Source organism: Aspergillus campestris (assembly GCF_002847485.1).
Source record: "Aspergillus campestris IBT 28561 chromosome Unknown P168scaffold_2, whole genome shotgun sequence".
Taxonomy (NCBI): Eukaryota; Fungi; Ascomycota; class Eurotiomycetes; order Eurotiales; family Aspergillaceae; genus Aspergillus; species Aspergillus campestris.
Window position 1 is genome coordinate 869,344 of NW_020194337.1, and position 18,950 is coordinate 888,293.

The 18,950-nt window shown below is 50.3% G+C and overlaps 7 protein-coding genes and 1 non-coding gene across 8 annotated transcripts; 3 read left to right on the plus strand and 5 right to left on the minus strand.

Moving 5' to 3' along the window:
• Nucleotides 1-767: 767 nt before the first annotated feature.
• Nucleotides 768-2,736, minus strand: P168DRAFT_287681 (eukaryotic translation initiation factor 3 subunit D). Its single transcript, XM_024836627.1, has one exon. It carries the CDS (start codon nt 2,634-2,636, stop codon nt 873-875), a length of 1,764 nt encoding a protein of 587 aa, XP_024695788.1. The 5' UTR covers nt 2,637-2,736; the 3' UTR covers nt 768-872.
• Nucleotides 2,737-4,577: 1,841 nt separating this feature from the next.
• On the plus strand, nt 4,578-5,568 carry P168DRAFT_324627 (hydrophobin family protein). Its single transcript, XM_024840872.1, has 3 exons — nt 4,578-5,038; nt 5,125-5,189; nt 5,314-5,568. Exons 1-3 carry the CDS (start codon nt 4,756-4,758, stop codon nt 5,350-5,352), a joined length of 387 nt encoding a protein of 128 aa, XP_024695789.1. The 5' UTR covers nt 4,578-4,755; the 3' UTR covers nt 5,353-5,568.
• Nucleotides 5,569-5,808: 240 nt separating this feature from the next.
• P168DRAFT_324628 (NAD dependent epimerase/dehydratase) lies at nt 5,809-7,247 on the minus strand (the record flags this gene model as incomplete). The annotated part of the gene is made up of 5 exons (XM_024840873.1): nt 5,809-6,246; nt 6,315-6,587; nt 6,662-6,809; nt 6,865-7,109; nt 7,173-7,247. 5 exons carry the CDS (start codon nt 7,245-7,247, stop codon nt 5,917-5,919), a joined length of 1,071 nt encoding a protein of 356 aa, XP_024695790.1. The 3' UTR covers nt 5,809-5,916.
• A 704-nt stretch (nt 7,248-7,951) lies between these two features.
• On the minus strand, nt 7,952-10,669 carry P168DRAFT_302162 (TPR-like protein; the record flags this gene model as incomplete). The annotated part of the gene is made up of 4 exons (XM_024838628.1): nt 7,952-8,657; nt 8,741-9,461; nt 9,514-10,141; nt 10,256-10,669. 4 exons carry the CDS (start codon nt 10,667-10,669, stop codon nt 7,952-7,954), a joined length of 2,469 nt encoding a protein of 822 aa, XP_024695791.1.
• A 2,274-nt stretch (nt 10,670-12,943) lies between these two features.
• Nucleotides 12,944-13,032, minus strand: P168DRAFT_t45. The gene has a single exon. It is a non-coding gene; the product is annotated as a tRNA-Tyr (tRNA).
• A 1,835-nt stretch (nt 13,033-14,867) lies between these two features.
• P168DRAFT_287685 (uncharacterized protein) lies at nt 14,868-15,619 on the plus strand. Its single transcript, XM_024836628.1, has 3 exons — nt 14,868-15,236; nt 15,302-15,370; nt 15,429-15,619. The coding sequence occupies exons 1-3, from the start codon at nt 15,120-15,122 to the stop codon at nt 15,459-15,461; spliced, it is 219 nt and encodes a 72-aa protein (XP_024695792.1). The 5' UTR covers nt 14,868-15,119; the 3' UTR covers nt 15,462-15,619.
• A 252-nt stretch (nt 15,620-15,871) lies between these two features.
• Nucleotides 15,872-16,328, minus strand: P168DRAFT_90160 (uncharacterized protein). The gene has a single exon (XM_024842208.1). The coding sequence runs from the start codon at nt 16,228-16,230 to the stop codon at nt 15,961-15,963; it is 270 nt and encodes an 89-aa protein (XP_024695793.1). The 5' UTR covers nt 16,231-16,328; the 3' UTR covers nt 15,872-15,960.
• Nucleotides 16,329-18,479, plus strand: P168DRAFT_90161 (uncharacterized protein). Its single transcript, XM_024842209.1, has 7 exons — nt 16,329-16,639; nt 16,703-16,928; nt 16,997-17,313; nt 17,381-17,686; nt 17,758-17,871; nt 17,930-18,010; nt 18,068-18,479. The coding sequence occupies exons 1-7, from the start codon at nt 16,427-16,429 to the stop codon at nt 18,230-18,232; spliced, it is 1,422 nt and encodes a 473-aa protein (XP_024695794.1). The 5' UTR covers nt 16,329-16,426; the 3' UTR covers nt 18,233-18,479.
• Nucleotides 18,480-18,950: the final 471 nt, after the last annotated feature.

Sequence of the window (18,950 nt, forward strand, 5' to 3'; positions counted from 1 at the left end):
CCAACCACACCAGTCCTGCAGCACCGGTAGACCTACGCATTAGCCGGCAGTGGCAATGCCGTGCTCCGAGGTACGCGACATGCCCGGCAACGGTCAAACACTGCCTAGTCGGCGAGGATCCGAGAGTTTAGTAGAGTATAGTACATCTTGGCCCGATAGAATATTCTCGAGGTATTTCAAAATGGGTTCAAACTCCGAAGTCTGAAACCGCGAAGATCAACGCGATCTGCGCTCCACAGAACCAACCCAAGAATTGAGTAAGTAGACCCCGAACATGGGCGGTAGTCATTCGGCGGTAGTCATTTGGGTAACTAGCGGTTGATCATCTGGGACTTTCTGGTAGGCTAGGTTAGAGAAACAGTGCTTCGTGCTGTGCGGATTCAGACTCCGGTAGAGAGCGTTTCAGATATAAATATAGTGAGCAAGCATGTGGTTGGAGATGTCAATGTTTCGGCCACTGTCAAACATGGCCAAGAAGAGCCCCTCGGTGTTTGTGTAGTCGGTACCGGCTTTGGGTGGTCTAGGGGGTGGATTTTTATGGGTTTGGGACCGAGGCAGGGAATGGGCTCCTTTTCGAAACTGGAATAATTGTCCGCCTTGGGCTCGAGTGTTAGGTAAATCAAGCTGTGTTGCTTTGTGAGACAAGACAGTTGTCCTAGGCTTTATCGTTAACTTGATTGAGTTGTATCATTTCGAGGTGTGCATAGCATGTCAGTCTGGCTGCCATTGATCTACGGCTACTGCGGCAGGCTTGGGGGGTGAACAAGTACGATAGGCCTATGGAAATCCATTCAGCTAACTTTTAGGATGCACGCAAAATAACAGTGGAAGGAAACATGAGATTATATCATAAGACAGTAGCATCGCATCGTTTACTCCTCATCCTCCTCCTTGGCGGCCTGGGCCTCGGCCTCCTCCTCGTCCTCGTCCTCCTCAAAGGCATTGACCGGCAGGCTGTACAGGCGGACGACGGGACGGTTGGGATCCTTGATGAGCAGGTACTTCTTGGGCTTCTCGGGGTCCTCATCGGCATCCAGGGCGCGGATGCGGTCGACGATGGTGCGGACGATGCCCCAGCCGTTGCCGATGTTCAGGTTCATCTGGGCGGCGAACTCGCGCGGCTTGTAGCCGACCACGCCGAGGACGACGTGCGAGGTGGCGGAGCGGGGGTTGGCGCGCGACACGAAACCCAGCTTCATGCCGTCGGCCTTGGCGAGGACGGCCTGCGTGGTCCAGCGGGCCAGCTTGCAGCTGTTGTTCTTCATCTCCGTGGCGACGACGGCACCGCGCTGCGACCACAGCTTGCTGCGCCAGTCGAGGGCGTTGCCCGAGCCTTGGGCCTTGCTGTCGAACTCGTTGAGCGCCTTGAGAACCAGCTGCTGCTCCTCGCCGTTGACGGGGTTCTTCAGCACGGCGTCGACCTCGGTCCGGATGATCATGTTCAGGGGCTCCTCGTCACGCTCCAGAGACATGTCGAAGCGGCGGTACTTGTAGCCCTTGGAGGCCGGGGGCTCGGTCTCCTCGCTGGCGTTGTAGAAGGGGTTGGGGTTGTTGAATTCGACCTTGGCGTCCTGGGACTCGTTGACGGTCTGCAGGGCGAAATTGTGGTTGATGAAGGTCGCTTCCATGGCCAGGGAGTTAGGGGTGTTGATCGACTCCTGCTTGCCCGCGGCCTCGGCCATCTCCATGGGGGCGTCGATGGCGTTCTCGTTGACGGTGACCAGGTCGAGGGAGGCGCCCTCGCGCTTGTCGAAATAGATCTTGTTGCCCTGGTGGGTGACGACAATGTCCCACGAGTAGACACTGCGAGGAGCACACATGAGCATGGAGATGATGTCGGAGGTGGCGAACACGGTCGCCTGGTCCTTCTCAGCGAGCTCCTGGATAATGGGATCCTGCGAGGTGGTGACGTTGTAGGCGGCCCGCTCGGGAGCCTGCAGGCGGCGCTCACCACCCTTGACGGGAGCCTTGTCGTAGGAGCGGTCGTAGTAGTACATGAAACCGTACGAGTCGAGGTCCTCGCCCTCGGGGGCCTCGAGGTTCAGCTTCAGCAGACGGGTGAAATCCACCTCCTCCAGCAAGTTCCACTCGGGGCGAATGTTGACCGACGGCTCGCGCGTGCGCTGAGGCTTGTCGTAGTCCCTCCAGCCGAAGCGACGACCACCACGGTTGCCACGACCGCCGCCGGAGCGGTTGTCATAAAAGCGGTCACCCTGGCCACGGCCACCACCAACGCGCTGGAAGCCCGCGCGGCCACCGCGCTGAGCGCCGCCGCGCTGACCGCGACCACGGAAGACGGTACCACCACCACGGCCGAACGTACGCTTCGCGGAGGCACGGGTGTTGTCGACGACGGAGAAAGACGACTCGTCCTCGGCGACCTGGACGTTGAAAAGGCTGGAGGCACCGGCACCGTACACCTGCTGGTCGCGGTAGTTGCGCTGGTATTGCTGACGACCACCTCTCTCACCACCCTTGGAATCCGAGGTCCAGTCGGCCATGCGGCCGAGCTTGTCACCCTTGGAGAAAGGAGCGTAAGGGACACCACCGAGCATGTTGTCGGTCGGGGTCGCGGGGCCCCAGGTGTCGTCCGCCGGGAGGGCGCCGACCAGGTCGGCAATAGAGGTATGCGGCATGGTGTCTGGAAGATAAAGGGAGGGGGTTAGAAAATAGATCCCAGACGGTAAAATGAGACGGTGTGGTGATAGGATTACCGACTCGAGATGGAGGTCGAATTGAAAGCGGGTGGAGAATCGACCGATGAAGTTTTTCCTTTTCCTTTTCCTCTTTTGTTCTGTGTGTCGCGAGTCGTGGCTGGAGTCTTGGCACTACGCCACACCCTCACCGCCACGAGTGCCTTACTTAGTCAATGATGAGTCAGTGTTAGCACCCCCAATTAGTCAACAATGACTCATCGTCCCGTTATCTCGATACCATCACTAATATCGATCCCTAATGATAACCATCCCAAACCCACTATATGGACCAACTCCTTGAGTGGTTCCTCTCCAGAGTCATCGCGCCACCCCTACTGATCCTTGGGGATTGTTAACCCGGAAATTAATGGGGAAGTTTTCTTCAGTCCTTGTTAACGTAGTCATGCCTGTTCAGATTGCAGATCTTGAAACGAGGGGACAGGACAACCCCAACCTGAAAGGTGGCACGGGTGGATATTTGACCACCTTGGCACCTTCAGATATTGGAGGTCTGTTGTTGACCTCGCCACAATTCGAACCGTTCACCTGACTATCAATGAACCAACTGGACTAGCATTCGAGGGCAGCATTCGGCCAACTCTGGAGGACAATCAGGGAGACCTGTGCATGTCGCTGATAGACGATCATCGTTACGTAAATAATGTTCGGAAGCGCACATGATACATATCATATCCTTACACCTGGATCTCTATCATGGTGTCCCTGCCTATCATAGGAGGTACCGAGTAAGGATCTCACGAAAATCCGCATATGACACCCAGAGTCTCGGGAAGTTTGCAGTCCGACACAAAGTACATGTGCCGGTGATGACGTATAGGAATTGGGGCAAAAAGAAGGTCTGGACCAGTCAGGAGGCCATGAGCGCTTATCTACCTTCCTTTTTCTTTTTCCTGTCTTTCCTTATGCCACTGTTGTGCCTGGTTGAGCCTTGGCCTTGATTCAGCTTGTACCGCATCTACCGAACACTCGGCGAGCGAAGAGATAATCCTGGGTCGGACATCAAGTCCAACCATCCCTGTTGGTTTATTGCTTTTTCTGGAAGAAATACTCCTATCGCTCACCTATTATATCCCGGGAACAATTTGGTCCTTGCAGGAGGATCGGCCTGTACATGGTCGATCTGATTCGGCGCCAATCTGGAGCTCGTGGTGGGACAGGCACCTCTGACTGATAAGGAACCAGCATTTGACAGGCACTTGGGTTAGGGCTTGGGACGGCCCCTTTTCCCCGAATCATCTCTGCTTTTTCCTGTTTCTACTCGAATTCGCCCCTAAGGCCAGTTTCGTCGAATCAGAGTAGACGCACCAGTAGAGTGGACCATGAACCACTGTAGTATATGGGATATAGAATGGGGACTGGGACACTAGGATGGGGCCCGTCCCCACCCATTCATCTCAACTGCTATTGTTCCTGCAGCAGATCTGCGCACTAAGTAGCGCCAATATCTGGGCTATTGATTTGTGAACCCGCTTCCGCTATTCGCTCTTACAATAGAATCCTGTTCACTATGGGGAACTATTCTGTGGACGTAATGGGCCCTTATCTACGATTGCAGATCATTGTCCTAGTCTGATATGACGTGTCTTGTCTACCAGTACCTGCACTCACTGACAGATACCGCCGTGGTTAGACTATAAGATTTGAAATAAGGAATTGTTCTTTATCTCTGTCTGCTTAATGGATCTGCAACTTGATTATGAGTTCCTCGCAAACAATAGTCTTCCTGATGGAGCCACGCTAGCCCTAACTGACTGCGATCTGTGGAGAACACGTCCAACGCATTGTAGATAATGGATACGATGCCGTCATTGGGCCACAAGAGCCTTGATGGCTATTCGCGAGGCTTTGCTAAGGGGTTCACGATGATGTCGGGTAATCAATCACTCGGTTGTGCCATCGGTCCGCGAAGATATAAAGAGGGCCTCATCCTTCCCTGCTGTTCATCCTCAGATCCTCAATCAACTCAAAGCTCAGACTCCATTACTCTTCCCTCACTCCATCACAAAGAGAAACCCTCGCAAACCACCTTACAAACACAATGAAGTTCTCCACCGCCCTGTCCTTCCTCGCCGCCGCCGGCACCATGGTCTCCGCGACCCCCTCCGCCGACGAGCATTCCCTGCAGAACAAGCTCATGGACGCCGTCAACTCCGGCAAGCTCCAGGCCACTACTTCCAGCAAAGCCGAGGACAAGTCCAAGTGTCTGCCCCCGTTGCTCTGCTGCGGCTCCCTGGCCACTCCCCTGGACCCCCTGGTTGATCCCATCCTGGAGGGTCTCGGCATCAACGCCGCCGAGATCGTCGGCTCTCTCGGTCTCTTGTGTACGCAGCCCATCCATCCAAAACTTTCTTTCCAATGGTTACTGGTTGGTATATGTCTGTTCTAGCCAATGCTAATACTGTTACAGGCCACGCCTACGAGAAGGACTCTTGCGACTCCGCCCCCAAGTGCTGCACCGAGGTCAACCTGCTGGTATGTTGCCACCCCCGCACTCATCCCCCCACAATTCTTCACGACGAACCATGAAACCATCCCCATCCACTTCTCCATGAGTCCCCACAAACAAGACGAATCCCCAACTAACGATATCCCACAGGGTGGTCTCCTCGCCGTCGGCTGCTCCGATGCCGAGTAAATCAGCCGATAAAATCCACGACTCTGGCCCGGGGACCCGGAAGCACACGCGCGGGTTACCGGAAAGTCTACCCGTGTTGGTAGGCCCAGGGAACGATATTATCTTCTTTCCCCTTTCTATATGAGGATTATATAAATTGTAATTGTTGTTTTGGATACCTTATGGATGAGATGTTTTGCTTGGTTTATGTTGCTTTTATGGTTTGGATGGATGGATGCTGTTTGTATAGTACCTAGCTAGGGCTTACTGGAATTGATTACTTTATGGATTGATAGTCATTCTTTGTTCTATATTCGATTTAGGGACCGAGCTTAGATCTAGAGGATGGTATGCTGGGATTGCTAGAGATGAACAGTGGAAGATACACCTGAAGTCGATTGGAAATTGACAGTTTGAATAGAGCTGATCTTTTATGTATTGTACACAGCGGCATATTCAGTTAGCTTGTCAGCTAAACTCCCGCTGACTTTTATTCCCCGACCATGTTGACCCACCAACCCGTAGAAAAATGTTCCAAACCACATTTAACGCATAAAAATACATATACTACACCCTCACCTATGTCTAGATGACCTTGTTGTCAATCATCGACTGCACCGCATCAACAACACTAGACTCCAAGTCCTTATACTGCCACTTGCCGCCCTTCGTCCCCTTAGCCAGGATATCAGTACTGACATGAAGATCCCAGCCAGTGGGATGCACCCCAGGCGGCAAGATCTGCGAAGGCGCACCCTCGGGAACCCGATCGCGCAGCGAGGGGAAATGCTTCCGGATAGTGTTCGCGATCAGCTGCGGCGTGATCAGCTCGGCGACGAGCACGATGCGCTGGTTTGCGGCAGCGGGGTTGGTCAGCGAGTCGACGTGGCTGCGTGCGACGTCGCGTACGTCCACCTACGAGAGGGTGATGTTAGCTGTGTTACGGATACTATAGTTCTAACATCGTGACATGGGGTGCTCACGAAGTGGTAGAATGGAAAAGCGACACCCTCGATCTGGGAATAAGTCCCGTTGAGAAAGTTCGCGATAGCAAACTGGTTCGTCTCGTTGATGTTTTGGGGCCCTCGGATGGGGTGGAGCATGGGCCCAGTGATGATGTCCGGGTTGATGACGACGAGGTCGAACTGGGGGGAGTTCGCTTTCATGAATTCCCACGCGGCTGCTTCCGCTCGGATCTTGGACACGTTGTAGCCGAGGACAGCGTCGTTTTTCTCGATGGCTTGCTCGGCTGTGACCTGTTTTGTGTGAGTTCACTTGTTCTTCTTGGAGTCGAGTTGTAGGGTCTGTTTCGTGTGGGACGCGCGCGTACCGGGTTCCAGTCCTTCTCGGTGTAGGGCTCCCCCTCCTTTGTCATGTCCTCGAATGAGTCGAGCACGGTGACTGCACTGCTAAGTACGATGAAGCGCTTCAGAGTGGGGCCTCCATGACGTGCTGCGGCTTTCAAGATCTCCGTCGTCCTAGTATTGTTCAGGCGAGTGAGTCGGAATGGAAAAAAGAAGAGGGGGCACTGACCCCAGCTCCGCTGGCTCAATCACATCCTTCTGGATATCATTTACCTGGAAGTGCACCGGCGACGCCGCGTGGATCACATAGTCGAAGGGAGGAGTCGCATTTTGGAAGAGAATATCGAAGGGTTTCTCAGAGGTAAAGTCCGTGACGATGGCGAAATTGATTTTGCCTTCCCATTCGGGGTGGGTCCGGAGGACCTCCTTGGCCTTTTCTTGCGATCGCACCGTCGCGGTGATAGTATATCCCTCCTGGGTAAGGGTTCAGCTGTTGATCTACGTGATGTGGAAGTGGTGGGGGTGGGGGTGACGTACGTCGACGAGGATAGCGAGAATGTGGGATGCGACGAAGCCATTGGCCCCGGTAAGAAGGACGTGCTTGCCTGACATGTTTGCGCTGTTTTCCTTGACTACTGAGAATAATGCGATCCTTGATTTTTATGACGGGCCTGTCTTTGCATCCAGCGAAGATAGAAGTCTTTTCAGGCGGATAGCCCGGAATCGAAATCTCTATATATTACGTAAGTGTGGTCAAGTATGGACGACCGTGACGAAGCCACCACAAGCATCTACGCCGATGACAAGTTATAAATACCATTTGGTTTAGCAGGTGTCAATCCTGATTGAAATATGCCATCAATGGTCAAGAGGGTCACGAAGTTCCTGGGAAACGTATCCGTGAGGTGGCTGAGAACACCTCAACGACTGCCCCGCCGGACATGGTAGCTTTGGAACAAGCTGGGTCCTAGTTATGCGATTCTGTAATAGTGAGGTTTAACTGGGTGAATCGGGCTGGCCGTGGGGAGCATTGCTGTGGAGATAGAGGTGCCATAAATCTCATAGATTGAACTGAGTATTGGCATATCAGCGTACAACAAAACAGCATCAAGCAGCTACCATAGTCTATATCAGGTGTAAGCCCTATGTAGTTACTCATACAAAATATTACTACAATTATTATGTGACTCATTTATAGTCATCGGTGATGTGTTCGAATAACAGCATTTAGTTTGTTGTATGGGGGTAGATTGAAACATTTGAACGCGGCCAACAGCAGAAATCCCATACAATGATACACCTAGCCAAAGTTGCCACTAATGCTCGTTCCCCTGTCTCGCCCGTAGATACATTTGCTCTGACTTGTTCAGCTTACCTTGGTCACGCCATATGTCCCCAAGATTATTAACAGTGTTGAGAGTTGTTATGTCGTCCCGTCCCAGTGTTTTCTCCCTGCCCACTAGCGCTCGCATATGCATCTCCTCTGCCTTATCTAGCTTGTGTTGGCGCTGATATACTATCCCTAGATTGCTGACAGTGGTGAGGGTGAATATATGATCTGGTCCTAACATTTTCTCCATCCCAGCTAGTGCCCGCACATACGTCTGCTCTGCCTCATCCAGCTTGTCCTGACGGTAATATAGCGCCCCAAAATTGTTAAGAGTCACGAATACCAATTGGCTGTCTGGCTCCAGCACGCTCTCCATCCCAGCTAGCGCCCGTATATACGTCTGTTCTGCCTTATCCAGCCTGTCTTGGTCACGATATAAGACCGCCAGTTCGCTGAGAGTCGAGAATAATAATTGGTTGTCGAGTTCCAGCATGTTCTCCATCCCATCCAGCGTGTGTGTATACATCTGCTCTGCCATGTCTAGCTTGCCTTGATACCGGTATAGGGCCCCTAGATCACTGGTGACACCGAGAGTAAATAGATCGTCCGTTCCTAAAGCTTTCTTCCTGCCAGTGAGCGCTCGTGTATACATCTGCTCGGCCTTATTCAGCTCGCCTAGTCTCTTATATAGGCTCCCTAAATTGTTAACAGTGGGAGGGTTGATATATGGTCTGGTCCTAATTCTTCCTCCTTCCTAGCTAATAGCTGTAAGGACATTTGCTTCGCAGAAACAAGCTGGAACTGTTCTTGAAGCAGTCTCGAGACACGTGACACCTTCTCAAACTGATCGGGCGCGGAAGTAGAAATGATATCGCATTGAAGGAAGCGCTGCTGCACTAGTTGTGCTGCATGTCTGGCCAATCGAGAGTATGAAGTATGCCTTAGGGCATCTCTGGATGCCCCGTTGATAACCGCATCAACGCAGTCAAATGCATACCAGTAATTCTCTGTATCAATTTCCTCATTAAGTGCCGCTAGTGTCCAGTCGTGCACACAGTTATGCATGTTCCATGATCCTAACGTTTGGTGAAAATCCAGAAAATCGTATTCGGTCAGGATTCTCATCGCTCCATCGAAATCAGTGTAGTCTGTTACTAGTTCACGAAGCCACTCAGGAGAAGTGGCGGTGATTCCTGCATGAAAAAGCTCGTACCAAAAGCTCTGGTTACCAAAATAGGCCAGTAGTTTTGGTAATTTTGCCGCGTCTGGGTCGTCAATTTTCAGGCGAGCGTATGATAAATTCCAGGTTGTGTAGAGTGTTCGCTCTTGGTAGTCCTGGAGCTTAATGGGCCGGTGGGGGTCAACATTCCAGTCATTCTCGTACTCTTGCAGATAGCGCTCGAAAGTAAAGGTGCTTCGCCGAAGAAAAGTCCCAACGGTTGCTAAAGCCAATGGAAGGCCTGCAAGGCGCTCTGCAAGGCGTTTTGCGTGAGGATCTAGCGGCCGTAATTAGTTAACGGATTTTCGATATATATATACGTCACATACCGAGTTGAACATTCTCCCGCTTCGATCGGGTTTGTAAGATTGCGAGACTGTCCTCGATCTTTTGAAAAGGCTTTATATGCAGGGTACTCCCAGCAACAATATCCGGCCGCCGGGTAGTGACCACAATAGCTCCATGAGAAGTAGGGGGATAATACTTCTCAATTTCGAACAGGCTGGGTTCATCATAGTTGTCAAAGATCAACAACCATCCAGTATTGTTCGGATCAGATAGCCATTTATGTATACGTCTCACGATCTCTTTATCTTCCAGCACGTCGAGATTTCGGATGTCGAAGATGAAGTTAGCGAGCGATCGAAAACTGTCTTTCAAAGCGGCCTCAGATGCTGCATCCAGCCAAAACACCGAGCTATAAGATCCAGGGCGCGACTCTGCGTACGCGATAGCAAGCTGGGTCTTGCCGACGCCACCCATACCACCGAGGATTACTCGCTGTTGCTTTTGAGGCTTGTATTTGGGGCTTAGGACCTTTGCAATCTCATCAAGCTCGTGGCGACGACCGACGAAGTGCTCAGCTGTGATGTAAGGCGCCTGACCAAGGCAGGCACCAAGTGGTCCATGGAAGCTAAAGTCTTCTTTCTTCTCTGGGGTAACCATGAACAATGTTAGCTACTATCGTCGATTGTGAGATCATAAAAAAAGGTGAATATGGGAAATTCAGCAGATTGCGGCTCTGCGAGAATACCTTGAATTTTTACACTATGCCCAGACATAAGCATTCACCGCGTGGTTATTCACAATGAGCTGAACGTCTTCAGTCAGCGTAGACATGAGCTCTTCAACTTCATTTCCTTTTCCAACTCTCCGAAACACCTTTGCGTATCGTTTATCCCACGCATCCTTCTCACCAGGGATGACCTTTTCGAATATTTCTCTCAATTTCTTTGCCTTTTCGTCGCACGCAGCAAGGATATCATCTAAAGCATTGCAAACATCTGGAGGCATTGAGTCGTTACCAGGTTCAAGGTCTTTCTTGCATTTCTGAAGAATATGGAGTATGACGGGCAGTCGGCGTCCAACGACCTTGAATGTCTTAGTTAACTTGATGTCATTCTGGGCGCTGTCATAGATTTTGATCGAGGCCTCAAGGAGAGTAATGACCGCAGAGATGCTGCCGATCACCTCTAGGCCTGACATCTTGAAATGGTATCACGACGAAATATGTGCACTTGAATAGATGCCATAAGCGTGGTTCAGAGTAGAACGAACAGAATTCCTCGATAGGGAAAAAAGAGGGGTGGTAACCGAGCCTCGATATAAATAGAACACTTATCACCGATATGCATCTCGAGGGAATATCAATTGGGCACCCGGAGACAGCCTGCTGCCTATGGTGGAGGATTGCGCCAGCCACCCATGACCTGGCTGAGCTCGCCAGGTGGTAAGATATGATTAAGGTCTAAATCTACTCGGATTATCGATTAGAGTAAGCCTAAATTATTTAAGCAGGTGAGTATCAAATGTCGAAAATTATAGTGAATCTTTAAACCTGTGACGTCTATATTACTATTATATTAGAGAGGTATACTGTAAATATACCAGAATAAAGCCATCGGTTAGAAGCGCTAGAACAATAACATCCATGCCAATAAAAGCCCACATAGTAGAATATTTTGAAGACTGCGCCTCTGTCCTATATCTTGATAGTTCCATCTAGTTGATGCATACAATCCAAATCTCGCCGTGTGAAAAGAGTACACGTTGAGACGACGAATCAAGTCCTCTAGTGTGTCGCGGGCAGTAGAAACATATCTCACATCAGATAAGAATTAAAGACCAGTATCAGATCTACGTACGGGGCGAATCCACTCAGAGAGGCTGGCTGATCTGGGGAACCCGGTCCTCAGTCCGCAGCAAGGCTTTCTTCTCTCATCAGGAGGCCAAGGCTTGCGGCTGATCTATAGATGCGCGACGTAGCTTAAAAAAGAGCTTACTGGAAAGTGTCAGCTGAGCTATGCGACCCGTGTTAGCTGAGTGAGGCTCAGTGAGGAGAGCGTATGAGGCTTTTTCGCATCTTTAAGAAGCGATGCTCGCCTAGAAGCCGAACCTAGCAGGGCTTGGTTGGAAGATCTGGGGGGGATCCGTGATATGGCTTTGCTTTTGACTTAGGTCCAGCCTCGTGTTAGATAACGCTGTGCAGTAGATCTAACATTCAAGGGTTGTAATATACGGTGGGTGTGTCTGAGGAGCCTCGGGGTAGTCATAATCGGGCGTCTGCACATACGAGTACACATTGTGAGAACGGTTCCATGACTCAAGTCAAAGCCGAGAAAGTCATATATGGAGATAACCAGTATTCAACATTGATTGGATCTGAGAATTTTTCCGGCCAACACAATGATATGTTGGCGCGCTACGAGCTTGCTTTGCCAGTGAAGCGTTGCAAAGTCTGCCTTGCTGACATCGCACAGTTGTATTACACTTTGATAGTTATGGGCGTAGATGCTCTGCCACTGACAAGGTAACGCGCAGCCTGTGTTATTAAAACAAGAGATGGTTGCTCAAGTTAACGACAACAGACTCAATAAGGCTGCCACAGACATCGTTCAGAAGCTTGGGGTAAACTGACAGAACTTGCTGATAGGCTTGAATGATGTCGGCAAGATTTCAATTGCATACGCCCTGTAAGTACCCTGCATCAGGGTTCGATGAAGACAGCTTCCACGTCGTTGATGATTGGGACCTTGTTCTGCCATAGCACTAATGACCAAGGACCCCGGGGCTCTATTTGGCGTGCACGTTCCTGCAGGCGTGCACGTTCCTGCAGACCTGCTAGGCAAACCCAGGGCAAAGGTGACTGGACTGGGTACGGCTCCTGTATGGTTGTTTGTCGGTTTGCCACAGCCTTGTCGGTAGCCACAGATGTTGGCCTTTTGGCACTAGAACAGCTATATACTAGGCGATGCTCTGGCTAAAAGCCTTGCAGAGAGTGATATCAAAGATCTGAGGGAGCTGGAAAGAGTTCTCCAATGACATATCCAGACAGATAAACCCAATCAGAGGGTCTTCGTTGAATGAGATATCACAGTGATTGGATTGGTTTATATTAATTTAATCAATCAGGCAATCAACGAGACTAGGTAGGTAGTGAGCCCATCACAGTGATGCTATAGTCATAATATATTTTATTCAATTTTGGATAATTTCGCGTGATGTCATAGTAAATTAGCGAGGTAACAGCGCGGTCATTGTTTCCATAGCATTTGCATAATCGAAAAAAATAAAAATAAAAATAAAAATAAGAATAAGAATAACATATATAAAACCGAATGAATCAAGTTCAAAGGAACAAAGCGAAGAAAAAGAAAAAGAACGAGTATGCAGTCATAGTGGGATTCGAACCCTCATCTGGATAATTTCAAGTGACATGTTGCAAAAAACTACAAAAAAAGAAAAAAAGAGTCAACATTATCCCCCGAGCCGGAATCGAGCCAGCGACCTTCTGATGACAGGTATTTCCATTACAGTCAGACGTGATAAACCAACTACACCATCAGGGGTTGACGTTGGAAACCAAACACTTTTGAGGATAGATAACAGCTCCAGCCCAACTCTGCCAGCCTTATTTTTCAACCTCCAGCTTCGCGCAGTAGGGCTACTACCAACCATACTAAGACGGAGGGACCTGGATAGGGTGCCCATGCAAATAATGACCTAATAGCGAAGGCGCATGAACAGGGAATATCTACCAATCCTGGTAGGTCCGAACTGCAGGGTCCCCTGTCAGTGGCCCCCCCATATCATTCCCCATTGGCAGGTCGATCTCGCATCCCCATGGACAAGTCCGTCTCCGGTTCCGCGCTTGTAGGATCATAATCTCCAGGGCAATTTATCACGGAGTCCACATGAGACTGTCACGTCAACAACCCTGTCGGGCGGGCACACCCGTCCAATGATTGGCGCCTCTCAGCCAGCCAACCCCTCACGATTGGCGATGCCTTCAATCGCATTCCAGTTCCCCGGCACATTATCTCCCCCCTCCAAACGAGGTATGCAGTCGGTCGGTCGGTTGGTTGGTTGATTAATGTTGGGCAGCAGAGTCCGTCGACCGTGTTGTATTCCCCGGGGCCATTGATTTCTCCCAAGTATACCACTTCAAAGCGATGCGGCTCTGATGTGGCCGTCGTAGATATATCAGGCCGCATGTAGTAGTTGTCGAACAACATGTCATCGCCACCCAAGTCAGAACGCACTGTTACCCGAAACATCGCCTGAGACCGACCTCACTTTCGCTGGACGAAAGAGAAGGGAGATAGAGAACCGACCCCATCCAGGCTCCACAGGCGAAGAGCTTGTTCGGCCTTTCCTTGCCCTGCGCCTCGCCTTTGCCACCAGAAGAAGCTGAGCGACAACAGAGTGACAAAATGGCAGAACAGACGTTTCTGATGCGATATGTCAGTCACGATCGCCTGACGGAGTTACTCCGCCAACGATACCCTCAGAGAAATTATCAGATCACCGTGAGTCAGCCTTTTTTTTCACTTCTATTTTCTCTCAAGGCAGCCTGCGGTACCACGCGCACTGTGGTAGGTCGGGTAATGTAATTGGACATGATACCCAGAAAAGGCGCATACTTCGCGTTCCCTCATAGGTTGGTTTTGTTGGATACGACGGGGTTTGCGGGAGAATGCTGCGATTTGACAAGGGGGTGTGGCAGTGCTGACATATTGGGACTATGCGTCCCTATCCTGCAGATCCGACTGGGTGTTTGCTTCCTTAACCTTCCTATGCCTCTTTCCCAGGTGAGTATTGATCTATTCATAGTGCTTTCTTCTTTGTTTCGTTTCTTATTCTTTGATGATCTTTTGTATTTTTTTATTTCCCCCCCTCCTTTTCAATTTATGTATGTTTTCTCAAAGAAAACAAGAAAAGGAAAAGAAACAAGAAAATCCTGATATCATGAGCCACACCGCCTGTTTTTATGTCACCCCATTACCAGACTGCCACGGGGCGGTTCATAGCTTGCCTGTCAAGCGAAAGGAAGAGGGGCTGACCAAGCGACAGGAGGACATCGCTTCTTGCACTTCTTGCCCTGATGATTGATGACAATGTGGCACCACCGCCGGGTTAGCGCATAAGGCCCTACACCAATGGTGTGATTGACCCTGGTGACTCGTCCGAAGATGACTTGGTGACCCGACGGATGACGGGAGGAAGGTGAGCCTCTAATGGTGAGAGGCGCAGAGAGGCTCGCACCAATGTGGATGTGGAGGGTCGCGAGTGAACCCGGGCTTAAAGCAAGGGGGCTGATTGTTACCTATTTAAATTCGGCGGCTTAGCTAGACATAAAAAGAATCTTTGCCCCGCGCGCCCTGTCCCACTCCTCCCCTCTCTGGCGGGTGCGTGAAGTTTGTTTTCTAAAGTGTGGTTGTTTCGTTTTATACGTGCTTGTCCTGGAGAATATCGCCCGCGAGTGTTCTCGTGTGCGATCGATACTATATACGCTTTTTTCTCTTGGAGGAATCCCTTCTTCAACAGGTGGCCTGTTGGCCTACCTAGCAATATCAGACTCCCAGCTATTCTAGAACCATCCAAATTTATTCTCGACCGTTTCTCGACTGTTTCTAGAAGTGTCAGCTTGTCTATCATGAACCGAGTCTACGGCGGTCCGCCCCATCAAGTCATCGACGGGAAGTTCATGGACCCCGCGAAGCTGGTGAATGTCCTGCGAAGTGAATACGGACAGTCCAACTTCCGAGTTGAGGTGAGCAACCCTTCCCCAATTGGTGGTATTGTTGCGGATGCTTAGCGAGGCGTATGATATAATAGTTACGGCTGGACCAGTACAAGATATACGTGTTTGATCAAGCCATGGCGCGGTCATCTGGGTTGACACAGGTATTTCCATTCATCACGCTGATTGTGAGATGAAATTAGAGCTAACACGTAGCCATAGGAAAAAATCAAGTATTGTCAGCTGTTTGGATGAGTCAATTGGTGTTGGCGAGAAAAGACGCCTGATTTTCTCGAGTCACGACTTGAAACGGCTGATAATGTGCGGGGCACATACACATGCAGACCATTCATTCGGGTAACGGATGATATCACTATATTAATGCATCGACAGACAAGGATAGCAAGCCATCGGCGCATCCGGGGACAGAGGATGGACGGGTGGCGGGGTGGGAGGGAGAGACGGCGTTCAGTGGGGGGAAACGTGTAACATGTGTATGATGCTTGCTGCGTGTACGCTTTTGGTCAGTACAATGAATATGCCTGGGTTTGATGTCTATCAACCGGTCTCTCGTAGTTAGTTTATGCATACATTCGGCGGTGTTTCCTTCAAAGGATGTCTTGCCCTATGGCGCTGATTGGCTCCTGTAATCCGTACTGGTGAAAGATAGGCGGATGCTCCGTGACCTCTCGTATTCGGGTACATCAGGATGCTATACCCTGCAATCATGGTCCGTGATGCTTGTAAGGTGACATCACGCTACACTAGCGCAAGGCTGACTCGCAAGGCTTTGACCGTCTATGGTGGACTGTGCAGTCCGCTGATCAGACCCCCAGGCGCCTTGGTGAGAGTGGTGTCGGGTAGTTGTGCCCTCGGCACAAAGCAAGGATCTACAAAGCAGGCGGGACGCACAGCTCGCGGGAGTTCCCCGTCGCCATTCCACTATAAAGATCCAAGTTGGTGTATTGTGAGCTGAGGTGATCTGCCACGTGACGAGGAAGGAGGCAATGTGGGTTGGAATCATTCGTTCTGGGAGTGGCTGAGTTCAATGACAGAACATGTTTGGAAAGGAACCGAGAGCTCATGAGCCACAATATAGAGGAGCCTCATCGCTTCCGAACCCGGGTTCAGCGCTATAACACGGGTCTCAAAAGAAGGGTGATTCCGCCCGGTAAATGACACCAAGGTAGCTTACTCAAGATTCGCAAGTCTCGTACATAATGGAGCATTTGTCAATGCCTTCAAAACTTGATCACTATCTTGCAGAAAGAGTCGAGTCAAAAGCGACCGATCTCTTCCAAGCGCGAAAGGACCGGCCTCAGCTCGAGGCGTCCTTTCTGTATAGATCTGCAGCCTCGGATAATGTCTGGTCACTGGAAAAAAGCCCTATAGTCCATATCAATAGTGCCGAAGAACTGGAAAAAGCGGAATCAGTAAGCGCGCCTCACGATACATCCGCACTGGTCGATGTCACCTTCTGACTAGAATAACAACAGGCGAGCAGCAACGCCTGCGCCCAGATATATACAATCCGCCACCAACGATCCTGGACAACCTTGAACATCTCCCACAAGCTTTTCCAGGAGCTTTTGGAGAAGCACCGTGTATTTCACCACTTCTGGCGGTCGATCCTGACGTTTGGATGGAGATTCGAGGAAAATGAATATGGATTCCCAGCATTCCGGGCCAAGCGGTCGCAGAGTGGACGGGGAAAAGTTGACGGTCAGTGCCCTCGAGAAGCCAAAGAATGTCACAGAAAAAGGCGTCTAGAAAGCTGACTGATCTAGTAGAAATCACATATGTGATTCGGAGAGTTGAGCGCAATAATCGTCCCGTTAAAAACGGGGAGTGTCCATGGTCAATTCGACAGACAGGGATCTATCACCGTCTGGCGTATGAAGCGGTTGGATCCCAACATAAATCCACATTCATACTGGTCGCGCCTTCGAGCATCGTCGATGACGAGATTACCAAAAGCCTCGCCCAGCACCACTGTGCAGACGGTGTCATGAACCCAGCGTTCGCCGTGCACGAGCGCCTTGTGCTCGATAGTCTGCGGGGATGGATGGACTATATGGCCTGGCTCGAGAGCGAAGTCAAGCAAGACGTAAGAGAATGACCCAATCCAGATCTTGGAAGAGTAAGCCCTAACTATTGATGTTCTTCACCCCCAGTCTAACCGAGTCATTGTTTCCAAAATGGGCACACACGAAATTCACTTCAATGCCAACGACCGCCAACGGCTGAAGCAACTCGAGGATTACATCACAGACATGATGGTCATCCTGCAGACCATGGCTGACACAATAGCGCGCATCAGAACAAGCTGCCAGCGCCACTGTCAAATGAGTTGCGGAGACAGTAGTTCTTGTTCCTGTAGCTATACCATCGACGAATTCGAAGAATATGCCACGGAAGCGCAGCTTTATCTGAATAGAGCGAAGGTGCTCAAGGCGCGAGTCAAATCGACCGCTCAACTGGTTAGTAGATCACTCTTTAATAAACCATAATGCAAGCAGTACGAAGCTGACCACACATCGCCGTAATGCAGCTGTCGGATCTTCTGGGCTACGAGGAATCAAGGAACCTGAAGCAACTGGCTCAGGCATCCCATCAACTGGCTCAGGCATCCCACGACGAGAGTCATTACCTCATGGAACTTCAAGTGCGTTGAAGCCCCAGCGTGGCTGTGGAAACAAGCCACTGACAGCGGGTTGGGATAGAAAAAAAGCGTCCAGGATGCGGCGGCTGTTAAGATGCTGACCATCATTGGATTGGTCTTCTTGCCATCCACCATTGTTGCGGTACGCCGACTGACCCTCCGATCCCGTATCTACGAATTATTCTGACTATCATGACAGAATTTTTTTTCGACTGAATTTGTGAAGGTCAACGACCAGGGCCGCTTGCATGTCTCGCGAGAAGTTTGGATAATGGCAGTGGTTGCGGTGCCGTTGACTGCGATCACTATCTTCTTCTGGTGGCTGCTGCTGCGACTGAGCGTGCTGGGAAGGCACAATAGCTGAGATCTCTGCTCCACGCGAAAGCTCCCGATGACGACGAGGAAAAGGGAGAATCCAGGTACCAGCATGTGAAGGGTAAGGTTGCGTCCTTTGGTATATTCGGGGGCCCGTCGAACCCGGTGGAATTGAAGACCGAGCGAATGTCAATCAGATGGGGTCGAGTAGATAGATATTTTTATACGTGAGCCTCATATCTCGCAAAGGTAGACGACAAAGTATAACGTTTAATGAATTCCATATGATCTGACATATTTCGACCCCAATTAGGGGTGGTCAATCCCACTTAATCAGATAGATGTGAATGATATGAAAGGACTGATGGAAAAGATGATATTAAAGCTTAAACTAGATTATGATGGTTGCAAGAAACATCAACATACAAACAGACAAATGTGTGGGAAAAGGAATCTGCAGGTCAGCTGAAGTGCCAACCGATTGCTGTCACTTCCACAAATGTTAAGTGATTTCGCGCTGTTGAGCCTATCCACGAGATTATCCGCTATACTTGGGTGCTAGTCATTATGCGGAAGAAGAAAGCGTAAAAACATTGGGTATTGACTCCAGGGAAATGAAAAACTGTATTGTTCGTGTATGAGTCTACAGATAACGAACTGTCCGAAACGACGCCAAAAATATGGTATATCAAAAAGGACGTCTTGAACAAGCACTTGTCCACACTCTCTTATGTGATATCTATTCTTATCTTTGTTTGTATTTGGTT